Below are 17,963 nucleotides of genomic sequence, written 5' to 3'. Positions count from 1 at the left end.
CTATCAGAGATACACTGAATGTGCGTCGTGGATTATCACCGCTGGGTTGAATACAGGATGTTTGCACATGATGTGAGTATTCCGGTAAATTGAAAACCTGCTCTTGGGTAAACAATAACTTTCTTCTTCCGCTTTCGTAAACGTTCTGTCTGCAACATATTGATAACGGTCGCTGACCAGAAGTGGATAAAACCCATTGACAACACTAGTTTCAGTATCAAGACGCAAACTGGCTGAGAATTTTGTGTTTGTGCTGCATAAACGTGTGCATGTGTCATGAGTGGGACTGGGTCGCCACTTCACTGCAGAAGCGCTCTGCTAATCCGCCATAGTCGTTTTCATAATGAACGCACCCTCCTCCACCGCGCATGCGCAGCTCGGGAAGCTGTTTTCAAAAAGACAAAAAAAGTCCACTTTTGTGTAATAGAACAACCAAAATGCAATCGAAGTTTACAGTATTTACTTGAAAACGTTGCTGTGTTAACACGAGCTAAGACTGGTGTTCAGTAGTTTGACCAAACATCCTGTTTTGGACATGCTCGCCATTACAGTCTGGTTTTCATTGTTTACGATCTGCACAGAATATGTCAATAAGTCCTGACGAGATGTCGAGCTAAATATCCTTTTTTTTCGGGGGTGTCAAAATACGACCAGTGTATGTCAGGCAAAGACAAATGTGGCCCAGGCCCGACTTAGTATGACGTGTTAATGTTGGACAGGAAACGCAGTCGATGATGGTGAGCAGCGGCCATGCACCCGAAGTAAACAAAAGTGGCGTTTCGCGATGTTTTGTTTCTCCAAAACAAAAGCTTATTCTGCTTTTACCGTAATCGCAACTAGTCGTGATTATCTGTGGAGTGTTCGAGCATTACCACAGTCGGTGATAATATTGCACAGTGCAGATTTTGGACGATAGTTCCTACGTAAGAAAATTGCACTGCGTTTGTTTATGGAAAATGCGAGAACTGTGGTCATAGCTATGCTAGGTTCATACACAGTCGTAAATGTCGGAGCAATTCGGGTCGGCCTTTCACATTATTTCAGACATTTTTCCCCCCCATGAGCCCGGTATCAGGTTTCGTGGGCGGACGCGTCGCTTCTTAAACCAATATTCTAGCTAGCCGTCCCGCTACGAGCCAGCCTCCGGAGCCGCTGTCCAATGGCTGCGGGTCGGTATTAAGGACGTCACGGGGCCCGGTTGGATGGTAGTAAAATGTATTAGGAACGGAGCGGAGTTGGGAGGAGGAACGGCTGCACTGTAGGGGGACAGGCGAGGTAAGTCAGCCGTAATCTAACTATCGTATATAAACAAAACGAATCACGTCGGGTCCGTGGAGAAGACACGGAATGTTTACGCACGGTGCGCGCAGAGTCCGATCGAGACGGTTTTCAGTGAAAATCCTGCGCTGTGCAGGCTCACAACACAAAGACCCAGGACGACACCCTGCAGAAAACAATCACACAAGAGCTTTCCTCTGTAAACAATAGAATTCTGCCTCAGACACTCTCCTCGTGCCGGCTGGTGAAACGTGGTGTTTGCACAGTGAGAATCGGCTGTCATTACGGTTCCTGAAACGCTTGTCAGGTTGTAACAAATCACTTTTAGCCACTTGCTTTCACGCTAGATCGGACAGCTCTCGTCCCTCGTGTGGAAAGAAGCTGCTGCACGGTGCTGCACGGTGCACCGACACCGCCGGGGAGCTTCAGCACAATCTGACCCGCAAAACGTGCAGTGAAAGCCGGCTCGCAGCGTCTCTTTAACCCCGTGTTTGCGCGTCTCCCGTTGGACGAAGCAGCAAGATCTTATGTCGAGTTAAAGTCGGGCTTAGTGAAAGTTGACTGCATGGCGACGTTCGCGGCAAACAAGCAGCAACGCGAGACTTTGCAGGCTTTTCTTTACATTGAGGTGGGGGAAAGGGGGAGGAGAGACGGAAGAGAGCAGCGTGGCTCCGGAGTCCTGCTGCTGAGCATGATATCTGGAAGACTGTTATCTGCAGTCAAATAACTTACATAGGGCGATCAATCTGTGTCTGGAAACGGACTAATCCCACCAGATCAGTCAGACAATAGGCGAGCAGGTATTCAACGGGATCCCACTATAAATCAGCTATGAAATATAGGTAAGAAATCACTTTTTCAAATAGCAACAATTTGAAAGGAAGTAAGTTTTGAATCACTGGGGTACTATGAAGGACACTTGAGTTTGTATGCCGTCCTCTTGCTGACTGCAAGCTTTTCTCCCGGTGTGATGCAAATTAGGGCTCATCCTCTTGATGCAGGATTCTTTTACAGATGGAAATGAAGAGCAAGTGTTGAGGCTCATGTCACTGAAGCAATGGGTAATCGACCATCAAATGCATTAAATGTGGATATTTTTGTATTCAAGTGAATATAGAGAGGAGATGTGAGACAGTTACGATTATGTGGTTGTTTCTTTTAATCTGACTGCTATTTTTTTTTTTTTTTTTTTTTTTTTTTAGCACGCAGCAAGATGGAAAGCAGAGAGATTGTGATTCCGGAGTCCTTCCCTGACAAACTCAGCAGTTTGGAATTGGTGACCTGGATCAACAAGCTGCTGAAGACCAGCTTCAAAGATGTGCAGGAGACGAGCTCAGGTGATTTATCACTGTCAATGTCAGTTGTCCTTTCAAGCACTTTTTGGGGCTCATTTTAGTCACTCGTCTCAGTGACAGGCTGTAAATTCATGGGTCTGTACTTGTAAATCAAACTGTTTTGTATCAAACTGGTTGTCACTTCAGTTTTCCTTATATTTGAATCACCTATGTTTGATCCAACAGGTGCATGCTACTGTCAGATAATGGACTGCATTCTTCCTGGATCAGTTGACCAGAACCAGGTGAAGCTGGATGCGGAGAGTGAAGAGGACTGTAAGCACAACTTTAATCTCCTGCAGGAGGCCTTCACCAAGAGTGGTATTACAAGGGTATGTGCCCTGGCTCTGATGGATTTCTTAGATTAAATGGGTAAAGGGAATTGTGGGTAGTAGAAGTGTCACAACGTGAGTGGAAGGGGACAAAATCTCAACATGATGTACATCAGCGAATCGTCAACTAAATACCACTTCTAGAGTGAAGAAGAGACAAATTTTATCAAACCTTTACTTTGATATAAATTTATATCTTAATAGCTGAACTTGAATTTGACTTGCAGCTCTTTTGTCTTTGTTGTCATGTCCCGTATGTTTTTACTACAGATCCTTCCAGTTGAAGACCTTATAAAAAGAAATGTCAAAAGCAGCTCTGAGGTCCTCAATTGGTTTAAAGCTGTCTACGCTGCAAATGTGAAAAGTGAAGAATGTGACGATGTGAAAGCTCAGGACAGCTCTGCTCTGGCATCCCCGACGACACGTAAGTGTAATTTAAGACCTTCTTTCACTTTGATAACAAGCTCTTACAATGCAATGCAAACTCAGCATTGTACATGCAGCACTCATGTAGTGATATATTCATTTTATTTTTTAATTTTCTCAGGAAAATCCCAAGGGGATTCGAAAGCAGAGGAAAATGGCAAAGCAATGACTCCTAAAAAATTCCCCTACACTGAAGAGTGGAAGGAAACTTTTGCATGGGCTGAGCGTAGCCCTATTGGAGAGCATTATACTTACTGCTCCTGCTGTAAAAACAACCTAAGCACATTTTTCAAAGGCCCCATGGAACTTAAACGACACATGGGAACAAACAAACACAAGAAAAGGGCATTTATTTACAGTAATCTAGCTATCCAAAGTGAAATCTCTGAGCCATTGCCTTGCAGTGATGCCGCCGTTCAGTTTATTTGCTACCACTCTCACGCCGAGTCTACGAATGACGAGCAGGAGTCCAGACGTTTTGCGCGCTACAAACTGGGGTTGCAGTACCCAAAAGATGTCGTATCTGCTTGTGGGAATTCTCCGTATTGTGTTTACATTTATGGAGGGGTGAGCGTGGGACAGGACGACACTGCCTCTGTGATCCTGGTGGGATTCTTTGACGTTGAAGCCTCCAGTCACTGCGTCCGATTCGTCGATGCGGTTCCTTCAGTGGACGGCGCAGCAGATCAGACGGCAGCTGCAGTGGTGGAGATCTTGAAGAAATTTGAGTTATCCACAGATAACCTGGTTGCCGTTTATCTCAGCGGTAACGATGCAGCTTCAGAGGAGATCTGTTCACAGCTCAGGGAGCTCAACGCAAACATATTGGCCCTCGGAGGTCTGTACACCATTGCTGATGCTGCTTTTCATGCTGGTGTGGAGGAGTTCTCCAAACTGGCTCAGGAGCTGATGGAGAACCTTCACGCGTATCACTCCTCCAGCTCTTTCAAGAGTGACAACCTCAAGGCCCTGTTTGACTCGGATATCAGTCAGGACAGCATGCCATTTAATCCCAACGCCAGCTGCCTTACGTTTTACCCGTTAGTCACAAAACTCTTGGAGATGTGGACAGATCTCACAGCGCACTTCGATTCTTGCCAAAAAGATGATGACAAGGCAAAGTTGATCTGTTCCCAGCTGAAGGATCCCAAAGTCAAGGCCACGCTGATGTTCCTGGAGCAGGCCTTAAAGCCTCTGCACAGCTTTCAGAAGCAAACGCAGGGAACATCCCGGGCTGACATGGTGCTCCTGCTAGAAGAAGCCAGTAGCCTGCTGTCCACCTACACTTCCTATTTCCTCCATTCCCAAGCCGCCAGTCGTTTCCTCAAGGAACGTGAGGCTCAGATCCTTAAAAATAAAAAATTCCACCTTTCAAGCGGCGAATTCAATCTGGGTGGGAAAGCTGTGGAGGACCTCCTGGTGAAGTCCAAGGCTGCAGAGGCGCTGCCGCAGCTCAGGAAGGAAGCGTTGTCCTTCTACATCGCGGTCACTGGTTGCATCGCGCAAGAGCTGCCCCTGAGTGACTGGATGCTGAGGAGCATCGCTCAGCTGCTCAACCCTCAGAGCCGGCTGAAAGTGACGGGGAAAGCCGTGGAGGAGCTCAGCGCCAAGCTGGGTGTCTGCCGCTCCTCCTCCGAGGTCGAGCAGCTCAAGGGTGAATTCCTTGATTATCAGCTGGCGGAGGAGGGAGAGAATGAAGAGGGAAGGGAGCATATCTCAACAGAGGTCTCACTGGAGGAGCACTGGGCCGCTGTGTTGAAGGAAACCAAGCCGACGTCGATGTTCAGAAGGCTTGTTCTGACCCTCCTGTCTTTTCCATGTCCTCCGCTTGAGGCGCCGCGGTTTTTCACTCAGGTGAGAGAACGAAGGCGCTGCGATGTTAACTTCTATTTCCATGTTTAGCTTTTGTAAATAACTTCATCGTTATTCTTGTCCACTTGCTTTATGTTTCAAGGTTTTCAAGGATTTAAAGACGCCACTGGTCAGTGAAAGTGACGCCGTATCGTCAAGTGACTCTGACGTTCTGTCTGACAGCAGCACCAAGGACAAGCAAGGTGAGCAGAGTCCGTACAGTGTCTCTGTTTTGATGCAAGCACATGTTGATTTGTTGAACTGTTATATCCATGGACGTACAACAAAGCTAAACAGATCTTGTGGCATAAAATTCTATGATTAATTGTTTTTCTCTTCTTTTGTTAAGCACTGAATGGCTTGTCAATGAAGCAATGCAAAGTCCGTCTGAGAAAGCTAGACCGTAAGAAAAACATTCACTTTTATATCTTCATTATTCCATTTTTTTCAGGAATACCTGGCTTGTCATTATCTAATTACATATTTATTTAAAAAAAAATAATGTAAATGTTTGTTTTAACCTAGTAAACTGATGTTTCGCTGTTATCATATTTATGATAATAAAAAAAAAAAGTCCTGCTGTATTTTTATTTTGTTCTCTTTCCAAAGAGTCACCTTCTGAACTTGATGGTTTGCTTGCACATAAAGATGTTTCACTGAATGAGGTAAAGTATTTTTCACATGTACAAAAATAAGCTTGAATGAAGAACATTTCAAATGGCAACACAGTCTATTATTCAAGTGTATTTACGGTCAGCAACTGAAGAATACTGTATAATTATTCAACAACACATAATGGAAACCAAAGACACACAAAAAGGACATTTTTACAATTATGAATGAAGACTTGGCTCCAACAAATAACTTTTATATTCTTCTCATCTTCAAGAATAACACATGAAGTGATCTGACAATGTTGTGAAGAAATACTTGTTTTGGTTTTCATTTTCATGTGTGTGTTATTTGAGTGTGTAATGAGAGTCTGCTGTCTCTCAGGAGCCCAGTAGGGGAAGTTTTGGCTGGGAAGTCAGTTTGCGCCAGAAGCCGAAAGCCCGTACGGTGTTTCAGGCTGGTGCTAACACCTGGGGCAACCGTTTAGATGTTAAGGACAGCAAAAATGGTCTGCAGTCCCAAGATGAGGTGGTAGGTATACTTGAGTATACTACCAGAATGCCAGTGGGCCGTGACACTCTGCTAGGAAAAAGTAAAGAAAAAAAATAAAACCGCTTGGATTGAGTCCTAAATGCTAAAAATGATCAAATGATTCATGAAAACACAATGAAAACACTAAAACTGTCAGTAAAAAAAAAAGAAAGGAAAAAAAACAACTAAATATTTTGAATGTATTGGGAAAAGAAATTGGGCTGGTAAGAGTCACTGCGTTGTTATTTGTGATGCACAGAAACGGCTGGTGAGGTTTGACTCTGGGGTTTATTTACAGGCAGAGGAATCTCCGCCATCCAACAAAAACACACCAACCAGAAGACGACGCAAACATGCCTACCTGGTAATTTCTCCAGGAGAGAGACTCGGGTTTATTTGTGTTTCAGAGAAAAATGAGATGGAGCAACGATGTTTTTTTTTTTTTTGTTTCGTTTTTCCTCCAGGATGGAAAGGGGTTTCCGTCGGGGGAGCTGGTGTGGGGAAAGCTGAAAGGCTTTTCTTGGTGGCCTGGGCTGGTTGTGCCTTGGAAAACTAAGACAGCTCCTCCGGGGATGAGGAGGGTGGAGTGGTTTGGAGACGGGATGTTCTCAGAGGTCAGAAGTGCAACGTTTGAATATCAGTCATGAACACCATTTGTCAAAGTGTTATTTTTTTTTGTTTGTTTTTTTTACATCTCTCTTTTTTGTTGTTGCAGGTTTATATTGAGACCCTGTTGCTTTACAGTGCCTTCACAAAGTGCTTCTGCAAAAATTCCTTTGCCAGCCTGCCTCTGTACAAGTCAGCCCTCTTTGAAAGCTTGGAGGTAATCATCACGTCCGTACACTTACAAAAAAAACATGTCAAGTGAATAATATACATTCTGTGTGGCAACAGTGTTATGTCTGCTGTTAGGTTTATTTTTAATGCATGACTTTAATGCAAAAAAAAAAAAAAATGTAAACTGATTGGTGTCCTTCTTTGTGCAAAAGTGACAATGACAGAACAAAACACCAATAAATACAACATAATCCCAGACTATTAAATGCAGTATTAAGGTTTAATAAAACTGCAACTAGATAGCACTGCGTCTGTGAGGCTGTCCAGCGCGTGTTGGACTCTGCTCTTTGACTTAAAAAGGATCAAAATAAAAGGTGAGCTGATGGGGTCACATTTGAAATAAGCGACATTCTGGGAAAAACCAGAAAAACCTTTGTGCGACTGTAAAGTTCAAAACATCGCATGTAAACATCGCGAAATCATCTTCTCCACAGCTTCATCCAGCGATCAGCTTCAGCCAATACTTGCTAGCACTGGGAAAATGCAGGATACAAAGATCATTATGTAGTCCATTATGGAGAGAGAAACGGCCACACCTACTCACAGTCACACCTACACACACTTCAGATTCACCACTTCACCTCACATCCTGGTTTTTCACTGTGGGAAGAAAACTCGTGCACAGTGAATCCGTGCAAACCAAACAGCCTGGATTCAAACCTGCAATATAACCACTAAACCACTACTTGGCACCAAGAACACTGTTGATCTTATCTATGAGTAAATACATTTCTGTGTGTGTGTGTTTTGGCTGGGGAGTACGATGAGAGTAGCAGAAGGTCTAAATGTTAAGATGACACATACTTCCTGGCTTTGTTGACTCGCTGTCGAACAGCAGAGCAACCAGTTGGCGGGAATGTGTCGCGTCTCACGGCTTTCAGTCGATCACGCAGAATTACTCAATTCCCAACGTCCGATTGAGAAATTAGAGACGCACACACGTGACGTGCCGCTCCAGCTCTGATCGCCTCTGTTGTGTGCAGCTTGCGGGCGAACGATGCGGGAAGTCGTTCTCCAGTGTGGAGGGCGATAAAGACAAAGAGCTGAAGCTGATGATGGACTGGGCGTTTGGAGGATTTCTGCCCTCGGGGCCTGAAGGATTTGCTCCCCCTGGTAAGAATTCATTCACAGATCCGTCTGTCCCGGGCAGAGTTATTGGTGGCTCCAGTCAGGGTGCATCTGTTTTTCTGATATTTCTCTCAAGAGCTGCTGACTGAGACGGTCAGCTGTGAGCGCCCAAAACATGGAAATAAGTGACATCGCTCAGATTTTAATGACATTTTGTGTGTAGACAACATTGGAAACGCGGATGACATATTGTGGCATATAATAAAGTGGTTGTCATGGTTACGAAAGTTGTGTATTTAGGCTTCTGACTGATTTTGAAAAATCAGCCTATTTTGGAGGTGTAAAAAATAGAGCATACATGGTTGGACACAGTTTGTTTTAGTTTACATATGTAGAACTGTGGCTCTTCTGGTGGAAACTATAGTCCTAAGGATCTCACATCCACAACAGTTTTTTTTTTTTTTTTCTGATGACTATTGACAGAAAATTTCAATCTGGAAAAACCGGAAATCAGCGTCTGAACAGCTCATCATTGTCAGGACAGCGCCCACATCTGTAATTTCTTCTTGATTAAAAATATCACGACAAACACCTGGGGCATGCAGCAGCAGCAGTTCTGTGTTTTGGCAGCCGTCCTCAAGGCGTCGACACAGGTCTTGCCAGTTTTAGCCCGACGTGTTTTACCATGAAGCGCCGAGCAAACTCGCACATCACAAGCGCTGGCTGTCCAACAAAGTTTTGGCAGGAGACCATGTAAAAAAAAACAGCGGTTCATTACATCTGAGTAAGGAGATTTATGATTTTCATAGTGATTTCTGATGACACTGATCCCTGCGAGAACAGCCGAGGTCCCTGACAAACGACCGTACCCCTTTATGCCGCCACTGACCTGTAATGACGTGTTTCTTAACAAATATCACCTGGATAATGTGACCAGCGACCATCTTGTTTGCACAAAAGTGACCACATCGGGTGATGAAAACGACCACAGCACCACCGCAGTGAGACTTGATCTAAAAAATGAAGTGACAGAAATATTTTCTACAGCAAATACACCGATTACATATAATATTTGCAATTTATTAATCAAAGGATTGTGATAGGAATCCCTACCAAAACGTATAAATAACAACTATAAAAAACAAACAATGAACACTCCAGAGGGTTAAGGTTTGCTTCAAAACAGATTCCCAATGAGGACGACTGAGAATTGTTTTTCTATTTTGAAATGGATTTTAGCAAATGAATCCTAATTTTTAAATTGCCAGTAGTTTGATTATTACGTTTGTTTTAGAATAGACAGACAAAGGAGCAAAAATATTCCTTAATTTATTCAAATGTAGTCGCTAAAACATTGACTGGGCCGCGGAGGAGCTGGGGAGCTGTTATGATGTTGGCGTCAACTCTTATCACAGCAGGAAGTCCAGTTTTATTACCTACCTGTCACTGTTTGTAGCCCAGGTGTCCCTCTCCAAACACAATACCTGCGTACTGCCCAGTAGTGGGCGCTATGGTAGCAGCTAAAAATCCCCAAATTGGACATTTTTCATTTTTGTGGAAAAGAGAGAAAACTCCTCGTATTACAGCGAGCTTTTTCATGGTGAAAATTAACTGGACGCCTCAGAGGAGTCATTTTCATTGAAGCTTTATTTTTTCCCTTGAGATGATTCTTAAAGCCGTTATTTTCACATAAAGTTAGTTTACTCTGTATTTTGCTGGTGTTCCAGATTCTGCAGCGAACGTTGACTCAGCTGAATCCAGTTGTTCGGACTACCAGCCACCTCCCAAGAAAAAATACGCTCTGAAAAACCGAGCGCCCGTGGGCATCATCTACAACAAAGGTATGAATCCGTTTTCTTGAAATCTGTTGAATGAATGAATGAATGAATGAAATGAACACTTGATCAATTCTCTTATTTTTTTCTTCTTCCACAGAAGCAATATTAGAAAAGATCAAAGAGAAGGGTAGAACGATTGAAGGTAATACTTTTTTTTAATGGGAATCATAACCTGTAGTGTTAAAGTTTGATTTAAACTCTGGTATCTTAATTGTGAGTTGATGCTTTGTTTCAGATTTTTGTTTGTCTTGTGGATCAACTGAGGTTGATGTGGCTCACCCGTTGTTTGAAGGTGGTCTGTGCGTTAAATGCAAGGTAATCTAATAACACAGCAACCTGTGTGTGTGTGTGTGCGTGCGTGTGTGTGCGGCCTGCTTTCCTCCATCACAGCCCACCGTCTCAATGTTTAACCTCCATCTGAGACCCCGGCTGCCATTAACATTCCAAATGCTGCCGAACGACCCTGTGACTGTTTGCAGGAGAACTTTACGGAGACGCTGTATCGCTACGACGACGACGGATACCAGTCGTACTGCACCGTGTGCTGCGCCGGCCTGGAGGTCATTCTGTGCGACAACGTCAGCTGCAGCAGGTACGGCTGGTCACACCTCAGCACCTTCGCTCAGGTCAGTGCGCGGGCTCTTTATTCTCATGCACTTCCTGTCGTCTGTTCCAGATGTTTCTGTAAGGACTGCCTGAACGTCCTGCTGAGCCCGGGGACCTTCGACATGCTGAAGGACGTCGACCCCTGGAGCTGCTTCATGTGCAAACCGTCCCAGTGTGCAGGAAACCTCCGACTCAGGGAGGACTGGGGGGTCAAAGTTCAGGACTTCTTCGCTAATAACAGCGCCATGGAGTTCGTACGTCCCGCATTCACTTCCTACACACTATTCTGTTGTGATAAGTTTCTGAATCGATGGGTAAATTTTTTATGTTGCCTCATCATCGTACAGTCTTTTATGTTCAAAGTCAAATTGCAATGGTTCCATTAGTTCAGTGAGGGATAAAGGATTGATTTAATTATTCACTTCTCCTCATGTCTCATCATAAATGTCGTTTCTTCGTCACAGGAGCCTCACAGAGTTTATCCCTCCATACCTGCTGATCGGCGCAGACCGCTCAAGGTGCTCTCACTCTTCGATGGCATCGCCACCGGTGGGTTTACCAAGCCTGATTCATACTGTGTCATTCCTTTAATACAGCCTCAGTCGGTGCGAATATATCTGTAACTTGATTCAACGTGATTGAGACGCTCGGGTTCTCGTCACATTAAGTTACTGTCTTTCGCTGTCTGGCGCCGGAACAGGATACCTGGTGCTCAAAGACCTGGGCTTCAAGATTGAGCGCTACCTCGCTTCGGAGATCTGCGACGATTCGATCGCCGTGGGAATGGTCAAGCACGCGGGACATATCGAATATGTCAACGACGTTCGCACAATCACAAGAAAACACGTGAGTGGAGCGCAGAGGAACGGTTGGCCGAGAGTTGAGCTCCGGAGTCGCTCAGTTTGTGGTTTTGAGTCGTCGTTGATGGATTAAAGCGTGAACCTGAAGGCTGTGGAACTGAACCTGAGCTCTGTTTGTGTTGCAGCTGGCTGAATGGGGCCCGTTTGATCTTCTGATCGGTGGCAGTCCGTGCAACGACCTGTCCATGGTCAACCCTCTGCGAAAGGGATTGTTTGGTATACAGCTTTTAAGCTTTCAAACTTTAACATTGCTGAATACTGTAGTATCCTTCACACACACCCTCTTCTTCACTGAGTGTGTGTCTCGGTCCTGCAGAGGGCACTGGGAGGCTTTTCTTTGAGTTCTACCGCATTCTGACCCTGCTGAAGCCGAAGGAGGATGAAGACCGCCCGTTTTTCTGGCTGTTTGAGAACGTCGTCTTCATGAGCGCCAACGACAAATCGGACATCTGCCGCTTCCTGGAGGTGAGTGTGTCTGAACACGGCCAGCATGGCAGCAGGTGACGGCCCGTAAATGGATTCATTGCTCCACGTTTGTCTTTCTCCTCAGTGCAATCCGATCCTTATCGATGCCATCAAAGTCAGTCCGGCTCACAGAGCGCGTTACTTCTGGGGAAACCTTCCCGGCATGAACAGGTGAGCTCCAACACACTCCTGCTCGCAGTGCTGGAATGACAGCAATTTTGTCTTTAGAGCTCATTTACTTCGTTTCTGCTTCCTTTTAGGCCTCTTGCTACGTCTCTGGACGACAAAGTGCTCCTGCAGGATTGTTTGGAATCTGGACGCACAGCGAAGGTGGAACCAGTGACTAACAAGACACAAAGTTTAAATTTGTTCTATTTTTAGCCAAACTTTGCATTTTTTCAATTTGTCGTCTCTCCGTTCAGTTCGATAAAGTCCGCACCATCACGACAAAGAGTAACTCCATCAGACAGGGGAAGATGGGGCCGCTGCCCGTCAGCATGAACGGCAAGGAGGACTACCTGTGGTGCACCGAGATGGAGCAGTAAGTGGAGCGCGTATTCGTTTCAGCCCAAAGCTTCATGGATTCCGTCGCAAACGTCGATTTTGTCTCTAACTCCTGTGTGTTCGGCTGCTTTAGGGTCTTCGGTTTTCCGAAACACTACACAGACGTGAACAACATGGGCCGCATGCAGCGGCAGAAGGTCCTGGGTCGCTCCTGGAGCGTCCCCGTCATCCGCCACCTCTTCGCCCCTCTGAAGGACTATTTCGAATGTGAATAGGAAACATTCCTCGAAACTTACAGAGCAGCAGCAGTAAACCTAAAGCCTTATCCTGCCCGGTATTACTAAATAGTTCAAACCTTTCCAGATCTGTGGAAGAGCTAATTTAGTTTCCTGTTACATTAACTTTGCTTTTTAAACGTCTTTGCTATTGATCCTTTTTATCCTGTGAATCGTTGCGTCATCGTGATCCTCCTGCCGCCAGCAGACACGGACACTGTTAGTTTTATTTTCCCAGGTTGTCTTCGAGGAATCGTGGTGCTATCATGAGACAATACCGATACTCAGAACACAGGCCTGTGTCACGAAGGGAGGACTGACGCTCGGTGAGCCCAGTTTTATATCAACTCAGGTTCTGGTGCTATTTTAAACTGACAGATCGATGAGGATCGGACCAAAGCTTGCAGGCATGTTTTTATACGTCATTCGAGGCATTTCGATTGCTGAAAATACCAGGAAGTTACATTTTTGCACAGCTGTTATCATTCTGAGTGTTAGATCCGGTTTTAATCAGTGAAACCTGAATGCAACATCCGACGAACCTCGGTGTAGCTGCAGTCAGCCATCTTTACTCTGCACAATGTGAGGAATACACTGTACGTCTGGTACCTCTTAGTTAATCTTGTTAGTTTTATTGTACGATGTTGAATGAGGAAGACTCGCGACTTGCTGGTAAACTAACTGAGCTTCAGTGAAGATAATCAGGTATCTCCAGACAACTTGTGTGTGAAACATGTTTACACCTTTACTTTTCCTCTCAGGAGCATGAAATCACTTGTGTAGGTTTTATTCTTTTTACATGTGTTGCTTCAGATTTGGTTTACCACTTTTTAATCGCAGTTTGCTCGATGCAGGATAAACACGGTGCTGTTGTTGTTTTTGTTGTTTCTCACCAAATAGTCGCCGAGCTTCGTGATCCAGGCCTCAGCTCTCTACCTCAGTAACCGACTCGGTTTAAATCTCCACAGTTAACTTTTTGTTAATTTATGATGACACACCTTCACCTTGCTTCTTTTCTACTTGATCGTTCTATTTTATAACTTTTTACCGTATAATCCTTACGTAAGATTCGGATCTAATCATGTTCTTCCAGATTAGATCAGGTGCTGTGATGAATTTCATTGTTTTCCTTGTGATTAATATAGTGAGTGACTAGAGGGCTTTTTTTAACTCTGATTTTTATCATATTGCCACCCAGCGACAACGCATCCCACTGAAGAGACTCAAACTGACGTCACTGGGTTTGCATTTTATCTATTTTTAAGGAATTTTATGTACACAAGACCAAAAAAAAATTTTTTTGTACATCGTCCTCAGAGGTTAAAAGAAAAAAAAGCAAAACAGAAGCAGACACTTATTCAGGTAATCAAACTTCGCCCAGTTAGTGTTAAAGCCACGCATTATTTTTTTAAAGCATGTTGCCTCAGAGAAAAACAAACGCATCTGTGCTTCGACAGATCAGTGAAACGTGAATCCGTGCAGCTGATCCCCCCCCCCGTTCAGCGCGTTTGTCCGTGTCAGGACAGAAAAGACTAACACCGAGAGTTTAGTCTGCTTTATTTTTAGCCCAGTTAAATTACACTGCCATCACACTGTAATGTAAACTGTGTATTCAGCTGCCCCAGACTTCAACACTGCGGTTTATTTACCTAAACGCGAACGCTTTGTGTTCAGTTTGAAACAAATAGCCACAAATATATCCAGACAAAAGAAGGAATTTGTCCTCGACATCAAAGCTCTCCAGGTTTATTTCCTGCAGTTTTTATGTTTTTGGTGACGGCCACTTAGAGGAGGGAAAAAATGCTTTTGCCAGTTCACTTTTTATTCAACAGCTTCCACATTATCTTCATTTAGAAAAAATAAATAAATCACAGATCACACAAACACAATGACCAAAAGAATCAGGTGCGACTTTTTGATCGTCTTTCACAGTTCTGTTGAAACCACTGGTTTAGATACTGCTGTATTTCCACTGATGCACTCCTTTATCTCAGCACTGTTGAGGCGTCGGGACGTCCGGCACTCGTGTGTTTTCACTGTTTGAATGCATCGTGTTGGCCGAGCTGAGCAGCTTCAGGCCTCCAGTTTGGACACGGTCGACACTTTCACCTCGGGGCTCTCTTGTTGGTGCTAACTCTGCATGTGCAGTTTTAAGACGTTTGTTTCATCCTCTGAGCCTTAAAGGCACCAGTTCTCTGTGAACACGTCTTTATTTTTCTCAGTTTGATTTAAGTTGTGCTTCTGTATTCATTTAAAAAAAAAAAAAATCGAATGTAACGTTGAGTATATTTTGTGTGATTGTTTTAGGGGGGTTTTTTTACTGGAAAAAAGTACCAAAATACAGTGAATAAAAGTTTTGGTGGGTTTTTCACTGAAGCTAAATGTTTGATTTGGTTTTTGTCAGGAAGGATGTTGAATTTTAAGTCGACATGAACTCTGTACAAAACCTAAGGAAAACGGTAGATTCTCTTTTTTTAGATTTACTAACAATAAAACTTCAATTTAAAGTCTTTTTATTGAACTCTGCTGCGCATCCCATAAATGCATGTTCCTCACAAATATGGCACCACTTAAAGGGAAACCATCCACCTTTCACACAGTATACGATGGACTGACATTTCCTTACTTTTAACATTTACCAATCCAACACATTAAACTTAAAAATTACATAAAATATGTAGCAAATTCAAAATAAATCCACAGCAATGATTTCAAAAGTAATTATTAGGTCCTACATGTCAGTTTCTGAGTTTCCAGATGTTTCAACACTTTACCAAGCTGCTGCAAAAATATCCTTCTGATCTATCAAATCTCAGTTTTTCCAAACAAATACAGTCTGACTGACACCAAAGACTCCCACAGATGTATTGATGGAAGTTCATCTCCTGCCCATTTGGTCATAACAGCCTTTCGGCTTACACTTGCATACACCGAGTTTTTAGGTTTGAACTTATTCTTTTCGGACATTTCTTTTATGCTTATGAGCAGAAACTATTTTATGTTCCCGAAGAGGCTTTTATGATGTTTTCAAGTTTATTTCCTTCATTTTATTTCATGGACTTGAGAGAAACAACTGAAATGCTTCAAACATGAAGGCACACGGTACTGCAGCGGTCTGGTGGCCGAAGCTCTCCAGAGATCCTGCTTGGTCCCACGAGTTAAAGTCAATCACAGACTCATGCTGTTTCCCAGGGTTTCAATATCCGTGTCATCCTGGAAGGTGTGGGACTCTGGTTGCTCGGCTGTACGTCCAGTTTCGTCACTCCGGGCACCTCCTTCCCCTCTTGGATGAGCCGCATCACCTCCGCAAAGGAGAGCTGCTCTGTTTGCGCAGAAGCTTCTTCTGTTGGCGTTTCACTGACATCCAGACCCGAAAGCGAGGGCGTCCTCTGCTCCAGCTGCTCAGCAACACCAGCAGAAGAGGATTTCTGCTGTTTGTAGCCGGAGCGGTCAATGGGCTCAACGAACCTGGTGGGATCAGAAGGCAGAGGGTGGATCGTGGCACAGAAAACAAAGCTTGTGTTGTGAGGAGGAATTTCTTGTGACATTGCAACATGACCTTTACAACCATTTCCCCCACACACTACAGCATCTGACTGCACCACACACTTGCTCTCAAAAGCGCTAAACAGTTTATTACAGTAAAATTAAACGCAAAAGTAGCTGAAAAGATAAATATTTAAATTAAATAGGAGTGATGCATGCAAGTGATTGTTAAAATTTTAGGTTTTATATGCAATTGTGTGGTTGGCTAAGACGTAAGTTAAGTAGGGGATAAAATTATCTGCTTTTTAGCAGAATAATAGCAAGAGAAACAAAGGAAAGTGTGATTTGCATGTTCTCATAATGGGCTGTGGTGAACTACAGGTGAGAGAGGTTGACAGGTTTGAATCCCACTGCTGACAAATTAGTCCTGTGGCAAATCCTTGACCCCCAGCAGCCCCTCACTATGGCAGCCCTCTGCTCCTGACATGTGTATGTAAAGTTAACTGTGAATCAAAAATGGGTTACATGAAGAGAGGTGGCTTCCCCAAAGAGATCAGTAAAATATGGTTCAAACTTAACCCTCTGCTAGGGATATTGACATTATCTTACAATGCCTTTAAAGCAGATTAGCATCCCAGATCAAGACATAACCACAGCCTTTGCCATTATAAATAAAGCATTAGAGTCTCACCTGTTATAAAAGTAGAGTTTCAGGTCCAGTATTTCTTCTCTCCTGCTTTCGGGCTTGTTGAAAGACTTCAATCCTTCCACAAACCGCTGATCCGCCTCAAAATCATATGAATCAAACCGCAGGAAAACGGATTCCATGTTTATTAAAACTCGTATTTGTATTTTTCTGTGTTGTTTTCACTCGCATGCGCATCTGGGATGAAACATCCGGAAGAGTCTACAGAGGTCTGAGGGAGAGGTGGGGGCCACAGCGCCCCCACACCAAAACGCCTCCGAGCGGTACTGCAGGTTCATGAACAGCCAAATCCCCCACAAAAAAATTTAGTTTTACGGGCTATGAGAAGGGAATAAAATAATCTGAACCACATTCCAACTTAATTAGAAATATTAATAAATTAATTTCACTCTTATTGTTCTTGTCCACTGCTTGAAGGGTTGCCCAAATGCTTTACATTGTTTATTCATAAGCCAATGCAGGTGGCTCAGTCCATCCACTGGGAGCTGTCTACTGAATAAACGTACAAGCACCCAAAATACAATGTAATATGAGTAATGGGGGCATTTGTAATTAGCTCAACCTAAGCTGAAAGAATAATTTTGCAGTGGTTTTGCCCTCAAATAAACAACACAATCAGCTAAAACACACTGACAGCTCACCTGAAGATGAGTTTATTCCTCTTGAGGATTGGTGTAAACCTGCAGCTTTCTGTCAAGCACTAATTATCATACAATTAAAAATGTCGACCAGTGCAATCAATAAATGATCAAAATAGTTCAAAAAGAGTTTATTTTTTCATCCATTCATCCATGTTTCTAAATTTAACATAGTCACATTGACGCTATAAAAATCCAAAACACATTTTAGCATTTACATGTTGTTGGTGGTGTTTTCAGCTTCATGTTGCTTAACTGGCTGTGTATCTGGGTTATCATGTTCAACCGAAGCACCTCCACTGGGAGGTAACCCACA

The 17,963-nt window shown here is 43.7% G+C and overlaps 1 protein-coding gene across 1 annotated transcript; it reads left to right on the top strand.

The window, feature by feature from the left end:
* The first annotated feature begins 1,182 nt into the window (after positions 1–1,182).
* Positions 1,183–13,951, top strand: LOC115407632 (uncharacterized). Its single transcript, XM_030118046.1, has 26 exons — positions 1,183–1,275; positions 2,481–2,615; positions 2,799–2,944; positions 3,215–3,374; positions 3,504–5,224; positions 5,325–5,424; positions 5,571–5,624; positions 5,831–5,886; positions 6,218–6,364; positions 6,663–6,728; positions 6,829–6,978; positions 7,080–7,187; positions 8,185–8,314; positions 9,997–10,110; positions 10,205–10,249; positions 10,343–10,422; positions 10,587–10,699; positions 10,784–10,967; positions 11,178–11,262; positions 11,414–11,559; positions 11,699–11,789; positions 11,890–12,038; positions 12,124–12,209; positions 12,299–12,368; positions 12,461–12,579; positions 12,676–13,951. The coding sequence occupies exons 2-26, from the start codon at positions 2,492–2,494 to the stop codon at positions 12,815–12,817; spliced, it is 4,386 nt and encodes a 1,461-aa protein (XP_029973906.1). The 5' UTR covers positions 1,183–1,275; positions 2,481–2,491; the 3' UTR covers positions 12,818–13,951.
* Positions 13,952–17,963: the final 4,012 nt, after the last annotated feature.

The sequence above is a fragment of the Salarias fasciatus genome, chromosome 20 (genome assembly GCF_902148845.1).
Source record: "Salarias fasciatus chromosome 20, fSalaFa1.1, whole genome shotgun sequence".
In the NCBI taxonomy this organism is placed as follows: Eukaryota; Metazoa; Chordata; class Actinopteri; order Blenniiformes; family Blenniidae; genus Salarias; species Salarias fasciatus.
This window is presented reverse-complemented; position numbering and strand designations above follow the sequence as displayed.

Coding starts and splice junctions, on each gene's coding strand:
- LOC115407632 (XM_030118046.1), top strand. CDS start 2,492: ATGGAAAGCAGAGAGATTGTGATTCCGGAGTCCTTCCCTGACAAACTC. Junction 8,315..9,996: donor TGAAGGATTTGCTCCCCCTG/GTAAGAATTCAT, acceptor CTGGTGTTCCAG/ATTCTGCAGCGAACGTTGAC. Junction 12,039..12,123: donor ACATCTGCCGCTTCCTGGAG/GTGAGTGTGTCT, acceptor CTTTCTCCTCAG/TGCAATCCGATCCTTATCGA.